The sequence below is a fragment of the Hemitrygon akajei genome, chromosome 27 (genome assembly GCF_048418815.1).
Source record: "Hemitrygon akajei chromosome 27, sHemAka1.3, whole genome shotgun sequence".
NCBI classification, from domain to species: Eukaryota; Metazoa; Chordata; class Chondrichthyes; order Myliobatiformes; family Dasyatidae; genus Hemitrygon; species Hemitrygon akajei.
Window position 1 is genome coordinate 20833097 of NC_133150.1, and position 13621 is coordinate 20846717.

Consider the following 13621-nt stretch of genomic DNA (forward strand, 5'->3'; position numbering starts at 1 on the left):
CAATCAGAATTGTTTTTTTTGCCCTTAAAATTGACTTCTTGTATAGCAGAGAAAATCTTTGGCTGTCAGCTACAGACATTAAAAGACCTGTTCAACACCAGAGTGAAGAAAAGAGCTTAAAAATGGACTTTTGATATCACCATCTATCGTATTTTAACCTTACATCTTATTGTCTACCTGCACTGCACTTTCTCTGTAACTGTACCACAATATTTTGCATTCTGGCATTGTTTTCTTTTGTACTACTTCCATGAATTGATCTGTATGAATGGTATGCAATAACTTGGTACTTGTGACAATAATGAACCAATTTCAATTTCTTCTTCTTCCTTCAATCCCCACACCTCTACATGGAGCACAGATCCTTCTACAATTCCACCAGCTTCTTTTTCCATTCCTATGACTCACTGTCTTCAACCTCAACTCACTACGATCCACTGTCCCCCCCCCCCCCGCTCGCTCTATTGTCCTTAACAAATACAGAGCTATGATATCCACACCTTAACATCTTCTAAATAGAACAAAGCTCACCTGAACACTTTCTGCTGATCTCCCAAGCAAGTACTAGTGCAAGGGATGCCAGAAAGCGACCTTTGACTCTCAACACTCAACTCTGAACTCTGAATTGTCCAGCCAAGTGCCAGAATGTTGCAGCTATGTTCCAATTTCCTAATCAATGCTCATAAATCCAGGTGGGTGTGAAAGGTTATCTGGATTTGGCTGAAAAGTAAACCAGGTGAAGGCAGGATGAACATAGTTCAAGCCTTCTTGGAGAGGTGTGCGAATATCACCCAAAGAATGTAGACCAATTTACAGAGAGAATACTTTGAATGGATCTGGGCTGAGAGCTGATACAGGTCAGATGGGCCAAATAGCCTCTACCTATTTTGGGACAATATATGAAATATGAAAATTAAGATAAGGACGTTAGATAAAAAGAGATGACTTGTATGGTAGAGTAGATTCAATGCTTTTATGATGATCTGAGATCATGGTTTGGTGAACAGTACAGAAGATGCACGAAAATCATGCATTCATAAAAAGAGCTTTTAATCAAAAGGTAATTTGTTAATTGCATTGCTCAATGTACTAGGTACTGGGCATGTTTGGTTCCTTGGTAATCCTGATCTGTCCAGAGCAGTTCTCTTAATAAAAAAAAATGAAAAGTAAGCCCTGCTATTGGACACATTATTTTAAAGCTGAATACAAAAATCTGAGGTAACGTTTTCATTCTGGGCACACATTATATATATTAGATTATCACTGCATCTCAGATTTCTACAGAATTATTTTTCTTAACAATAACTTCACATGGTCAAGAAAATGAACTGAATTCGAGGAGCCTTCCTGATTCAGTACAAATGCTGATATCCCATGATTTTGGTCTGGGGCATCCATTTTGTAAAGGGCAGATCATTCACATTACAAAATATCAAAAAAAAAGACAGTTTTCTTAGAACCTTACTCCACCCTTCCTTCCCCCGCCCCCCCCCCCCCCCACCACCAAGTTATTGACAAAAACAATTAGAACCACTCATTTACATTTGCTAGGTCCTCGGCAATTCTTGATCTTCCTGTATGCGTAGAAATACTTTTGCCGAATACAGATTTAATACCAGGCAGATAATTATCAATCTAAATGTAGGTTGCCCCTTTGAATATGGCAAGCCTGGGACTGAGGGATTAAAATGTAGGGAATAAAGGGCCAATGTTAAATGGTCACACAAAAGATGAGCTTGAAGAAATCTTTGTTGCAGCTAACTGAGATTGAATGATTACTGTTGTTGATTTGGACACTTCCATTAAATGGCATTAATACCATGGAAACAAGTGGAAACTTGTTTTTTTGTGTTTATTTTGTACGCTTGTTGGTAAAAAGCAATGCAATACACATGCAAATTGATTTCCTTTGATTATTCAATAATTGCTTAGTGAAAGATTCAGATGGTTAAGCATACACTTGAGAAACACATTTATTTTACTGTGTGGTTGGGACTGAAACTATTTTTACTAAAGCTGCCAATTTTTTTTACCAAATCTGTATAAATGTATAGACATATGTAGCTACAGCACACTTGTGCTTTATTGGTAATTGTACTTGAATACATTACTCTAGAAATTTTGAATAACTGATACTAGATTATTGACATGAAATTTAGCAAAGTGATACAAAGGGTCTAAACATACCTGCTCTAGTTTCTGGTGCCACTTATGAAGTTCTCGTTCAAAGTCTGTTTTGGGTCTCTGTGCTTTTTCCTGTTCCCTTAATAAATTATATTTTCTTTGTTCCATTACCCGTTGAAGTTCAGGTTTTCTCGGTAGTACAAAGCCTCTGAAAAGGAATATAAAAATGTTGATCTGTTTTATATAGAAACTTCCAAGATGCTTTGCTTCAGTGGACTCTTTAAGTCTAAATTCAGTTTTTGTCAGGTGAACATTAAGTTACATGCTAACGTTGCATGCTTCTATCTTTAAAGGACATTTAAATATTGAACAATAATATAAAGTTCATAGTTTGTTTATTCCATCAATAACAAAACCACACTCTACCATTATTTTTCCCTGTGCCTCAGGAATCAAGGACATTCAGTTTCACAATGAGTGAGCCTCATGCAGAGCGAGGGCACAGCTGGCCACGTCCTCTAGCAGAAAGCTGCATGTGGGGCCATTCAAGAAGAGTGCTTTTCCAATTTCTTTCGTCCTTATTCTTTAGCTATTAAATGAAAATCAAACATTAAATCGATAGGCAGATGGCCAGGATTCTCAGGGTTAAGGAAAATCTACTCCATTATTTATAAGGTTCCCAGTGTATCTTCTCATCAAGAAAGAGGGTTAACAAATCTCTAACCAAGGTATCTTTCACAATGCCTGCCAGGAACTCCACCACCAGACACATATTCCTCTACCCCTTCCTTTCACTGCTCCCTTGTTGGCTCTTCAGTCCCTAGCAGCTACTCCCCACTTTAACATACTTTCCCATGAGAGCCAGGAAATGCTACACCTGTCTTTCACTTCTTCCCTGTGCTTCTTTCAATCTGGAGTACTGCATTTCCTGTTGATAATGTGGTCTCCTCTACAGCGGAGAAACAAAATGCAGCTTGGCTGATAACTTTGTGGAGCTCCTGAACTTAGTCTGCTGGAGCCGCTGTAAGCCTCTGCCACTTTAATTCTCCATCCCGCCCCTGCTCTGACCTTCGTGCCAGCAGCAGCCTGCGACATCGCAATGAGGCACAACGCACTAGCCCGAGAGACGGCACCTCGTCTTTTGTCTGAGCACATTGCAAACTTCCAGACATAGTATTGTATTCCTCAATATTACAGTAACTTGCTCTATCCTTCTGTCAGTTACCTATTTGTGATTTTGGCTCAGCACCATTCCTTCCTCTTGTATATCCTCACCTAACGAGCATGTCCCACAGTCCTGCTATTAACAATACATAAGAGAGACAAAGGAGCAGAAAATCTTTTTTTAACTGTCACATAAATCCAATTGATCTCTACATTTCATATGTACATATCTCTTTATGATAACGCTCCACTCCTGCCTACTCTAGACTCTCTACAACCAACCTTATCAGCAAATACCTTCTCCTGCTTGTTCTTTTCTGACTTTCTATTCAAAACATCCATGCATTTTGCCTCAACTGTGCACATTGCATATTAGATCAGTACAACACAGGAGCATGCCCTTCACACCTCAATACAGTAAATGAGACTCATGCTGCATATTCTGGAAATCTGAAATGAAAATAAAAGTGCTGGAAAAGACTGAGGCTACATCCACACCGGACCGGATCATTTTGAAAAGGCCGGTTTCGCGTAAGAACGATAGGCATCCACACTATGCGTTTTAAAAAATATCTCCGTCCACATTGAAATGGAGATTTCGGCGAATCTCCTCCTCCTGCGCAGGCACAGGACACATCTACCGAAAACAAGCAACATGTTTGGTGCCGAATCTTGCTGTGAAAGTGCGCGTTTGTGTAGTTACAGACTAGAAAAACTTAAAATGACGGACAGCTGTTGGCTCTCGCACAGGAGAACTTAAAAGTTAAAAAAAGACAAATACTGGAGCGTACGGAGGGAACCAACAGAGAGTTAACGGACAGATTGACCCAGCTGACAACGAACATTGAAAAACTGACTAACTCTGCTGCATTAATAAAGCACCTTGTTAAATGTATAAAACATGTCTGCATCAGTGTTATCTTGTATTTCCATACAATGTTACATTAGGATGTTACACGCCTATTGTCAGAGAAGTAGTTGCATAAATAGGTAAACCACCTTCATACAAGCAAGAACAGAAAACAGGGCAAAGTGAGTATACTTATTTATTCAGTAAGTTATGGGTCAAAGTATTTGGTGAGTACATTTCTAACTCTTCTGGCTTCAGTCTCGTTGCTGTCTGTTCTGATAGGTTGCGTTCAAGAAAACAATGAAATAGCGCTCTGCCGTCTGACAGCGCTTTCAGAAGTCTCCAGTTACCCCGTCCACACTGCTCCGGCCAATCCGGCGTTTTCAAAAATACACACTTTGGATAGCGTTTCTGAAAAGCTCTGGTTTCGGGGGACGAAAACACCATTTTAGTGTGGACGGAGGGTAAAAACGAAGAGAAAAAGCTTCAGTTACGGATTTATAATAAACTGGACTGGTCAAAGAACACTGAGGCTGTCTACAAGAAAGGTCAGAGCCGTCTCTATTTCCTGAGGAGACTGAGGTCCTTTAACATCTGCCGGACGATGCTGAGGATGTTCTACGAGTCTGTGGTAGCCAGTGATATCATGTTTGCTGTTGTGTGCTGGGGCAGCAGGCTGAGGGTAGCAGACACCAACAGAATCAACAAACTCATTCATAAGGCCAGTGATGTTGTGGGGGTGGAACTAGACTCTCTGACGGTGGTGTCTGAAAAGAGGATGCTGTCCAAGTTGCATGCCATCTTGGACAATGACTCCCATCCACTCCATAATGTACTGGTTAGACACAGGAGTTCATTCAGCCAGAGACTCATTCCACCGAGATGTAACACTGAGCATCATAGGAAGTCATTCCTGCCTGTGGCCATCAAACTTTACAACTCCTTCCTCGGAGTGTCAGACACCCTGAGCCAATAGGCTGGTCCTGGACTTATTTCCACTTGGCATGATTAACTTATTTTTATTTAATTATTTATGGTTTTATATTGCTATATTTCTACTCTATTCTTGGTTGTTGCGGCTGTAACAAAACCCAATTTCCCTCAGGATCAATAAAGTATGTCTGTCTGTCTGCCTGCCTGTCTGTCTGTCTGTCTTATCCGGCGTAGTGTGGACAATAGGTCATAGTAGAACAAATTTTCAATTGTTGCATTCAGGTCTAAAGATTTAATTGCCGTGGAGGACTTCTTACTCTTGTGGGATAATGTTTTTCCTGACAAGGTGGATCACTCTGCTTGGCAGGTGAAACTTGTGCCTGTGAAACCAAAACGTATACAAGATAACGCAACTATTAAATACACAACAGGCAGCAAGAGCAGAAGGAAAAATAATTAATGTTTCATGACTCATAAAGTGCCTTGAACCTGAAATGTTAACTCTGTTTTGCTTTCCAGTTTCAGCCCAACCTGAGAAGAATCTCTAGCATTTTCGGTTTTTATTGTATATTCTGACCACTCTTTGATTAGAAACTTTTCCTCAATTCTCCACACAATTTATTCGTGAATATTTATAGCCTTTGGTTTTAGCCCACTCCATAGATGGAAATATTACTTCCAGGTTCCGCATCATAAAGGCTTTTATTACATCATTCCTCAAACAGCTCCTTTCAAAAGAAAATCTAAAACTTCTTCAATCTTTCCCAATGTTTCTAATCTCTCAGAAGTCTGTATTTATTGACTTTCTATTACTTTTTATAACGTAGAAGTTAGAAGTGTTTCACAAAACTGCATCACTGACCCAGCCAAGTTGGTAACACAAATTTCTTAGCTTTATTTTCTGCAAATTGTGGTTAGTTTTCCTTCCCTACGATTGTATGACCTACAGATCCACATTAAGTGACTTATGAACATCCCCTTTGCACCCCCACCCAGATGAAATTAGTATTTATCCTTCTTCTAAACATTTTGAAGTTTGCTTTAAGAAAATTTGTTTGCCAATGAAATTCAAATTCTGAATTTTTTACTTACTTATGCGAAGTCCTTTTCTTCTCACTCTTAATTATATTGCGTGATTTAGTGTTTATTAGAGGTTTTCTTGGAATTAGCACATATAGCAAGTAACTGGATTAAATCTAAAATGCAGCGAAGAACAATGGGCTCCCAAGAATCGCGATCCAAATTAATGAAAAACACCACAGATAAATGGAAGACCAGACATCGCACATTTAAATTTGTTATTTGTGTCTATAGTATGGGTGTGAAGCAAGAGGTGCAAAGGTGGTATGTAGTTCAAAGGAAACATTGTAGATCTGGAATTGTCCTGAATTTTGATCATTAGCATATAAAATGTCATGTAATGTTGGGTCAAGCAGACCTCTTACTCTGAAAGGGGTCTCTCTCTCTCTCTCTCGTGACTCCAAAAGGCTGTCAGCTTATTTGTGAGTGTGTGTATCAAATAAAACACTACTTTTCATACCTACCAACTGTGTCTCTCCAGTGGCTTTGTTCACACAACAATGTCAAATGTACTGATAACCGAGTCTGAGGCATTTGTGCAAACTGTTGCAAGGACCAAAGGCAATTACTTTGCTCAACAGGAAGAAAATCACAGAACAAACAAACTTCCTGTAAAATTATTTTCAAAATCACCTCTTAAGCAGGACTCACCTCTTGTGATTTAACACCAATTCACGATGAAGAGCGCTATAACTCTTGGAATCCTTCACAGGATTATTGGGCTTCTGGGGTCTAATGAGCTCAGTCTTGCCATCACCCTGAGTTACATTAGCTTTCTTTAACCCCAATTCTGCTCCCCTGTTACCACTCCAGGCGTTTCCTGTGTGAACAACAAGCAGATCTTTGTTACCCACATGTTACCATTGAACGTTGAGTACTATAAAATAGTTTATATAGATGGAAGATTTAGTAATAACTTTAATCACATCAAAGTTGTTTAACTTGCATTTAATTAAAATCACTAATAACTAAGAATTAATATTCATTTATTAATGAACTTATTGAAACAATGTGTAAATATAAAATATTGGTGTGACCCAGTGTTATTCACTGCAAGACCTCCTAAGCCAGTCTTGATTTCCGTCAACCCCAGGAAAAGGAGCTGGGAAATGCAGTATGTCAAACATTTACCTTGCTTTTTGTGTTCTCTAGCAATGCATTACTTTTAAAGGGAAAACATAGTTACATAAACAAATGTTGCTGCAAGTTGTGCAAATCTCCTAAGTAAGTTAAGACTTAATAATCTGTTGGCAGAATTCAGCAGATCTGGCAGCAGCTATGGAGAGGAATAAACAGGGTCTCAGTGTGAAATATTGACTGCTTATTCCTCTCCATAGATGGTGCCTGACCAGCTGAGTTCCTCCAGCATTTTGTGTGTGTTACTCTGGATTTCCAGCATCTGCAGAATCTCTTGTGTTTATTATCTGTTGGCAGAGCTGCTGGATGAGGAATTGATACTGGTTGGGGCAGAAGGAGAACAAGTAGACTCCTATTCAAATTGTGTCATAGCCTATTCATGTCCATTGGAGCATGCAGATGAGACATTTCAAAAGTTACCTTTTGCTCTTCCGTCTGCATAAGTCTGCCCAAGATAGACCCTCAAAATAATGAAATGAAATGAAATGAATGAATGAAACAAAATGAAATATCTTTATTGTCATTGCGTGGTACAGTTTGTCATGCACCAATACAGCGAAAATGAATTTGCAACTCTCGTACTCAATACTATAAAACAACAAATAAATAAACAGTAAATAAAATCAAGTAACCAGCCAATACAAGCAATATCCAGCAGTACAAAAGAGCAACTCAGATGCATGACAGCCATAAAACCAGTATTAAAAGTAGCAATATAACAATTTATGGATGAAGCTTGATCAATTGGTTCAGAGCAGTTATAGACATTTTTAATGGTATTGGCTGTTTGACAACACAAATTTTGACTCAACCACGTAAGAGCTAAAAGCTCTTATTTGAAAGATAATTTCTGGATATACTTCAGAAGAAAGGAAAGAAAAATGACACAAGTGTGAGCATGCACCTATGTGTTCACACACGCACACATACACACTTCACGTACAAAACTAAACGCACAAAGACATGCACGGAGCAAGAGAAAGAGATACAGCCCTTTGTCTATTGCTTTAATTATAACCAGGAAATGGTTTGAAAGCAGAAGTGATATTATTAAACACTATATATATCACAGAAATAAATGTAATAAGGTATTTAATAGACTGAGTTTGTTTTACAGCTTGTGCTTTTTCTCTCCTCCTTTGCTTGGTTTGAATTGACTTTAAATGTTATTCAATGATAACATCCCATCAGTAAAAAAAAATCTAGGGATAAATTGCTGATACTGAAAATATGAAATAAAAATAGAAAATTCTGAGTAAGTTCAGCAGGTCAGGCAGTATTCATGGAAAGAAAAGCAGAGCTAATGTTTAAGGCTGAAGATGTTCATTACAACTGGAAAATGAATCTCATCCTATGAAAATTAAAGTCCTAGATGGTATTTATGGTGAAGTCCATGGTAACCAGGCACTGGGGACTCTCTTGTTGATTAGGGGTTGCCAAAATGATGATGAGGCATTCATTGAATAGCATTTTTCTTGCAGGTCTTTGAGTCCTTTGATATTGAATTGCTTTTGGGTACATCGTTGTGCCTTTTCTCATTAAGCCCTAAGTTGATTGAAATGTCATGCTGGAGGAAAAGGGAAATGAAAGGGAGAATGGAAAAAGAGGGAGCAGGAGGAAGGTTATGGCAGGAAGGGATGTTGTCCTTGAAAGATGAAAGTTCAACTCTGGTGAACTATGTTTCGTTATGTAAGGTATTTTATACTAAGTATATCAATGCAATATATTCAATTAACTTTTGCCTTTGCTGTATTTACTTCTTAGCAACTCATGACATGGCAGTATTTCGCCAAATATTCTCCGTCAGATTGGTATTTATTCATTAATCCTAAATTGGGATTATGATTTTTTTCTCTACTTTTAAGGACACTTTGTTCATTAGATTAATATATGTTTCACATGAGACATTAGCTCATTCAGGGTGAAAAATATTTGCACTGGAAATGAAAAGGGTGTTCCACTTTGGGATATCTCATAAGATATATCATAAGATAAGAGGGATAAGCGCCCTCTTCTTTGTGGTGGCGTGTTGGGGAGGAAGCATTAAGAAGAAGGACGCCTCACGTCTTAATAAGCTGGTAAGGAAGGCGGGCTCTGTCGTGGGCAAAGTACTGGAGAGTTTAACATCGGTAGCTGAGCGAAGGGCGCTGAGTAGGCTACGGTCAATTATGGAAAACCTGAACATCCTCTACATAGCACCATCCAGAGACAGAGAAGCAGTTTCAGCGACAGGTTACTGTCGATGCAATGCTCCTCAGACAGGATGAAGAGGTCAATACTCCCCAATGCCATTAGGCTTTACAATTCAACTGCCAGGACTTAAGAACTTTTTTAAAGCTATTATTAATGCTTTTTGAGTTAGTGATTTAGATGCATATCATATTATTACTGAGTTAAGTATTGTATGTAATGAGTTTTTGCTACAACAAGTGTATGGGACATTGGAAAAAAATGTTGAATTTCCCCATGGGGATGAATAAAGTATCTATCTATCTATCTATCTCATTTGCCTGTAAAACCGTGCATAAAAATATTATGAGGCAGTAGTTGCATAAATTAGACATAAAGATTGATATCAACAGAGCATAATTATAAATTCATCTCGGAGTGGATTAAATTGAAAAAGAGTCTTGATCTAGTTGTTTCACACTAGCTGATGCCCCACAGCTAGGAAACAATTCCCCTCTGTATTTGATTTGTTCAGGAGCTGCATTGCAAACGTACTTCACCAGCTCACAGCAGAACTCCTTCTGCACAGATCTCTGCTCAGGATATATAGTAAATATAAAATGTAATTTTCCCTAAAACAGAGGACGTGTTAATGCCACTGCGTAAAAACCTGTTTCACAAATTAGCAAAATGTGACTTACAGTTAGGTCTTTCAATAACCATTTTTTAAAACTTTCTTCATTTTTAAGACAATTGGGATGTGTAATTCAATGGGAATGCTGCAACCATTTTGTATTCCACTTCCATTCATGTGAAATGTGAATAAGAACTGCAAACTCTTCAATGGCTGTCAGAACTTATTGAAGACAAAGTGAAATGATTAAGTTTCTTTTTATTTGCTTTCAGATAGTGCCGCACAATAAACCAAACATGTAAACTATCTTTTCTACTTCCTTCGGGATGTTATTTCAAAAGTAATTGGTTTGGTCGAGTGTTATTTTCTGAGGTTATGAGGTGAGATATGTATTATCATTTTAACAAATCTGGGCACAATAACACAGTGAAAATATAACGATGCATTTTTCAGTTCATAAGAAATTTAACGAAGTGATGCTAGGTTTTTGCTGTAATATTATTTACAGAAAATAATGTCCAGTTGCTACCATTTATACAAGGGTTAGAATGGACAAGAAGTTCTGATACTCTATGTTGTCAGTCAAAGTGCGATGACTATCTCACACAGAAACTGTAGAATGTTTAAATTAAAATAAATGTATGTTTCTAACCTAGTAATCTACAGGACTTCGTATTTGTCTTTGTTAGGACAGAGATGAAAGTTGGCCTCAGTATTATGTGGTAACAGTGGTCACACATGGACATAACTTCACATTACATCACCATTACCCACCAAGCTTGGTTACCAGTATATAATGACCTACTTTGTATGAGCAAAGATGGCATTGAGTATGCATCTTTCACATAAAATATTTGATCTGCACACGTATGATTTGCAATAGCAAGAGATTGACTTTCTTATTTTAACTTAATTTAGCTTTAGAACAATATTAAAAATAAATTGGACTCCTGCTCCAAAACATACTACTTTTTGCTTAAGGGCTTCAGCCAACCTTTGTAAAACTTGGCTGGAGAACAACGGGCGCTGTTTGAACTGCCCATTTAAACTAAAACCCTTAGTTTCCTAAATTCCTGGTTTACTCCACTTCATCAGCACCCTCAGTTTATCACTTAGCTTTTCTGCTTGACTTTGAATTCTGATCCCCTGGTGGTTTCAATTTAAAATTTCCCTCCAAATATAAACGCTGCCGCTTCCTCTTCAAATCTACTCAAGCACTTTAGCTCCATCTGCTGGTGGTTGGGCTTCAAGCACAGGAGACTTCACACACTGTAAATTAATTCCCTCTGCTTCTTCATCTCTCCCAGCTCCTTAAAGATTTCTCACCCTCAATGGAGGACCAATAAATTGATAAGGAAATGGAAAGCAGAATAAAATAATAACCTTGCAAACTGGAAAATCTTCTCTAGATATGTGAAAAAGTAAATAAAAAGGTTAATGTGGGTTTTAACTACTTCAGCGGCGAACTCGAAGCGGCAAGACGCCCATCACCCAGGATAAGCCATTTTCTCACTGTTACCATCAGGTAAGAGGTTCAGAAGCCTGAGGGCACACACTCAGTGATTCAGGAACAGCTTCTTCCCCTCTGCCATCCGATTTCGAAATGGACTCTGAATCCATGGATGCACCCTCACTTTTTTTTAAATTATTTCTACTTTTGCACTAGTATTTTAAAATGTACCTATTTAATATACATATATATTTACTGTAATTCATTTGTTTTTTCTCTATATTTGTCATGTATTGCATTGTACTGCTGCTGCTGCTGTTAACAAATTTCACAAAATATGCCTGCGATATTAATCCTGATTCTGATTCATTATTATCAGGATAAATTATTTCGGGGAATAAGGATATGGTGCAGGTATTAAACAACTATTCAGGGATAGCAGAAAACTGCATGTCTGGAGTAAATGAGGAATGAGAAGTTAGTTTGTGAAGAAGAAATACTGGAGAAATAATTGGAACTGAATTACTCCCTGGATCTAATGATGTGTACGCAAAGGCTTTGAAAAGGGATGACTGCAAATATAGTGGACTCACTGGTCCTCATCTGCCAAGACCCAATTGAATCTAGAATGGTTCCCCAAAAGATCACAAGCTAGCAAAGGGAGAGAGAAAATTGGGGACTACTGACCAAATTATTCTGACATCAGTATTTGGGAAAAAGTTAGAATCTATTAAGGGAGTAGCAAAAGGAACTTTAGAAAATAACAATTAGACTGCAGAGAGGACATTGATTTCTGAAAGAGAAATCATCTTGGGCAAACCTCATGGAATTTTTTGAGGGTGTAGCTAGTGCAGCAGGTATGGTTAAACTAGCTGATATGGTGTATTTGTACTTTCAGAAGCCTTTCAATAAAATGCCACACAAGAGATTGCTGAACCAAATTAAAAAATGCAGGATTACGTAACATACTGGTGTGGATTGAGGATAGGTCAAAATAAACATTATAATTAATGGGCCTTTGTCAGGCTGAGAGGCTGTGACTTGCCTCAGTGATCAGTATTGTGGCCACATTTGTTCAGAAGGCATTTCAAATTATATGAATGAGGAACCAAAAGCAAAATATCTTTGTTTTAAATAGCTTAGTTCTAATGAAACCGAGCTGAGTGGCAGAGTTTGCATCAGCAAGACCGAAGTATTGATTGTGGATTTGAGGAAGGGGAAGTTAGGAGGACACGCCCCAGTCCTTGTTGAAGGTTCAGAGGTGGAAAGGGTGAGCAACTTCAAGTTCCTAGTCATCAACACATTAATGCAGTTACAAAGAAGGCATCCCACTGGATCTATTTCATCGGGAGTTTGGGGAAATGGTGACCAAAGACTCTTACACACTTCTATAGATGTGAAGAACATTTTGGGTGGTTGTATCACAGCCTGATATGGGGCTTCCAGTGCACAGGATCGCAAAAGACTGGAAAGGGTTGTAGAGTCAGCCAGCTCCATCACAGACAAAATTCTCCCCATTATTGAGGAGATCTTCAAGAGGAGTGCCTCAAAAAGCTGACATCCATCATTAAGCACCCTCACCATCAGGAAGAAGAGCCCGAAGACCCACGTGCATACTTAGAAACAGCTTATTCCCGCCCACCATCAGATTTCTGAACAGCTATTGAACCAGTACTCATTATTTATTTTTGCGCTATTTACTACTTTTTGTCATTTGTAGATTTTTAGCTTTTGCACTGTACTGCTGCCACAAAGCAACAAGTTTCATGCCGTACGACAAAGATAATAAACCTGAATCTGAGACTGATTCCTGAATTTACATATGGTCTCTCTGTCTCGGGGGGGATCGTGCTTGAGACAGGAGTGAAAGGAAGTTTCACTACACTGATTGCTGAAAAAAGAAAGGTTTGTTCTATGAGGGATTGTGGTAGGAATGAGGGAAACACTGGATGTGGCTGAAACAAACTGAGGACAGCTTCTCTCTTCTATCAAGTTTAAGTCACGAGAAACCTGGTAAAATGAAGCAGAATGCTTATAGCACATGAATAACATGACTCATATCACAAAGCAAACAGATAAT

At 38.4% G+C, this 13621-nt stretch overlaps 1 protein-coding gene across 6 annotated transcripts in view; it reads right to left on the bottom strand.

The window, feature by feature from the left end:
• Positions 1-13621, bottom strand: part of LOC140717020 (protein FAM107B-like) — a 56170-nt gene that overhangs the window by 17939 nt on the left and 24610 nt on the right. For all 6 annotated transcript variants that reach the window (XR_012096414.1, XR_012096415.1, XR_012096413.1 and 3 more), the window contains exons 3-4: positions 6803-6971; positions 2188-2332 (exon numbers count right to left, since the gene is read on the bottom strand). Coding sequence is in view for 3 of the 6 variants with exons in the window: in XM_073030212.1 (XP_072886313.1) it covers positions 2188-2332; positions 6803-6971 (314 nt within the window). In the remaining 3 variants the exon portion in view is untranslated. The remainder of the gene's footprint in view (positions 1-2187; positions 2333-6802; positions 6972-13621) is intronic.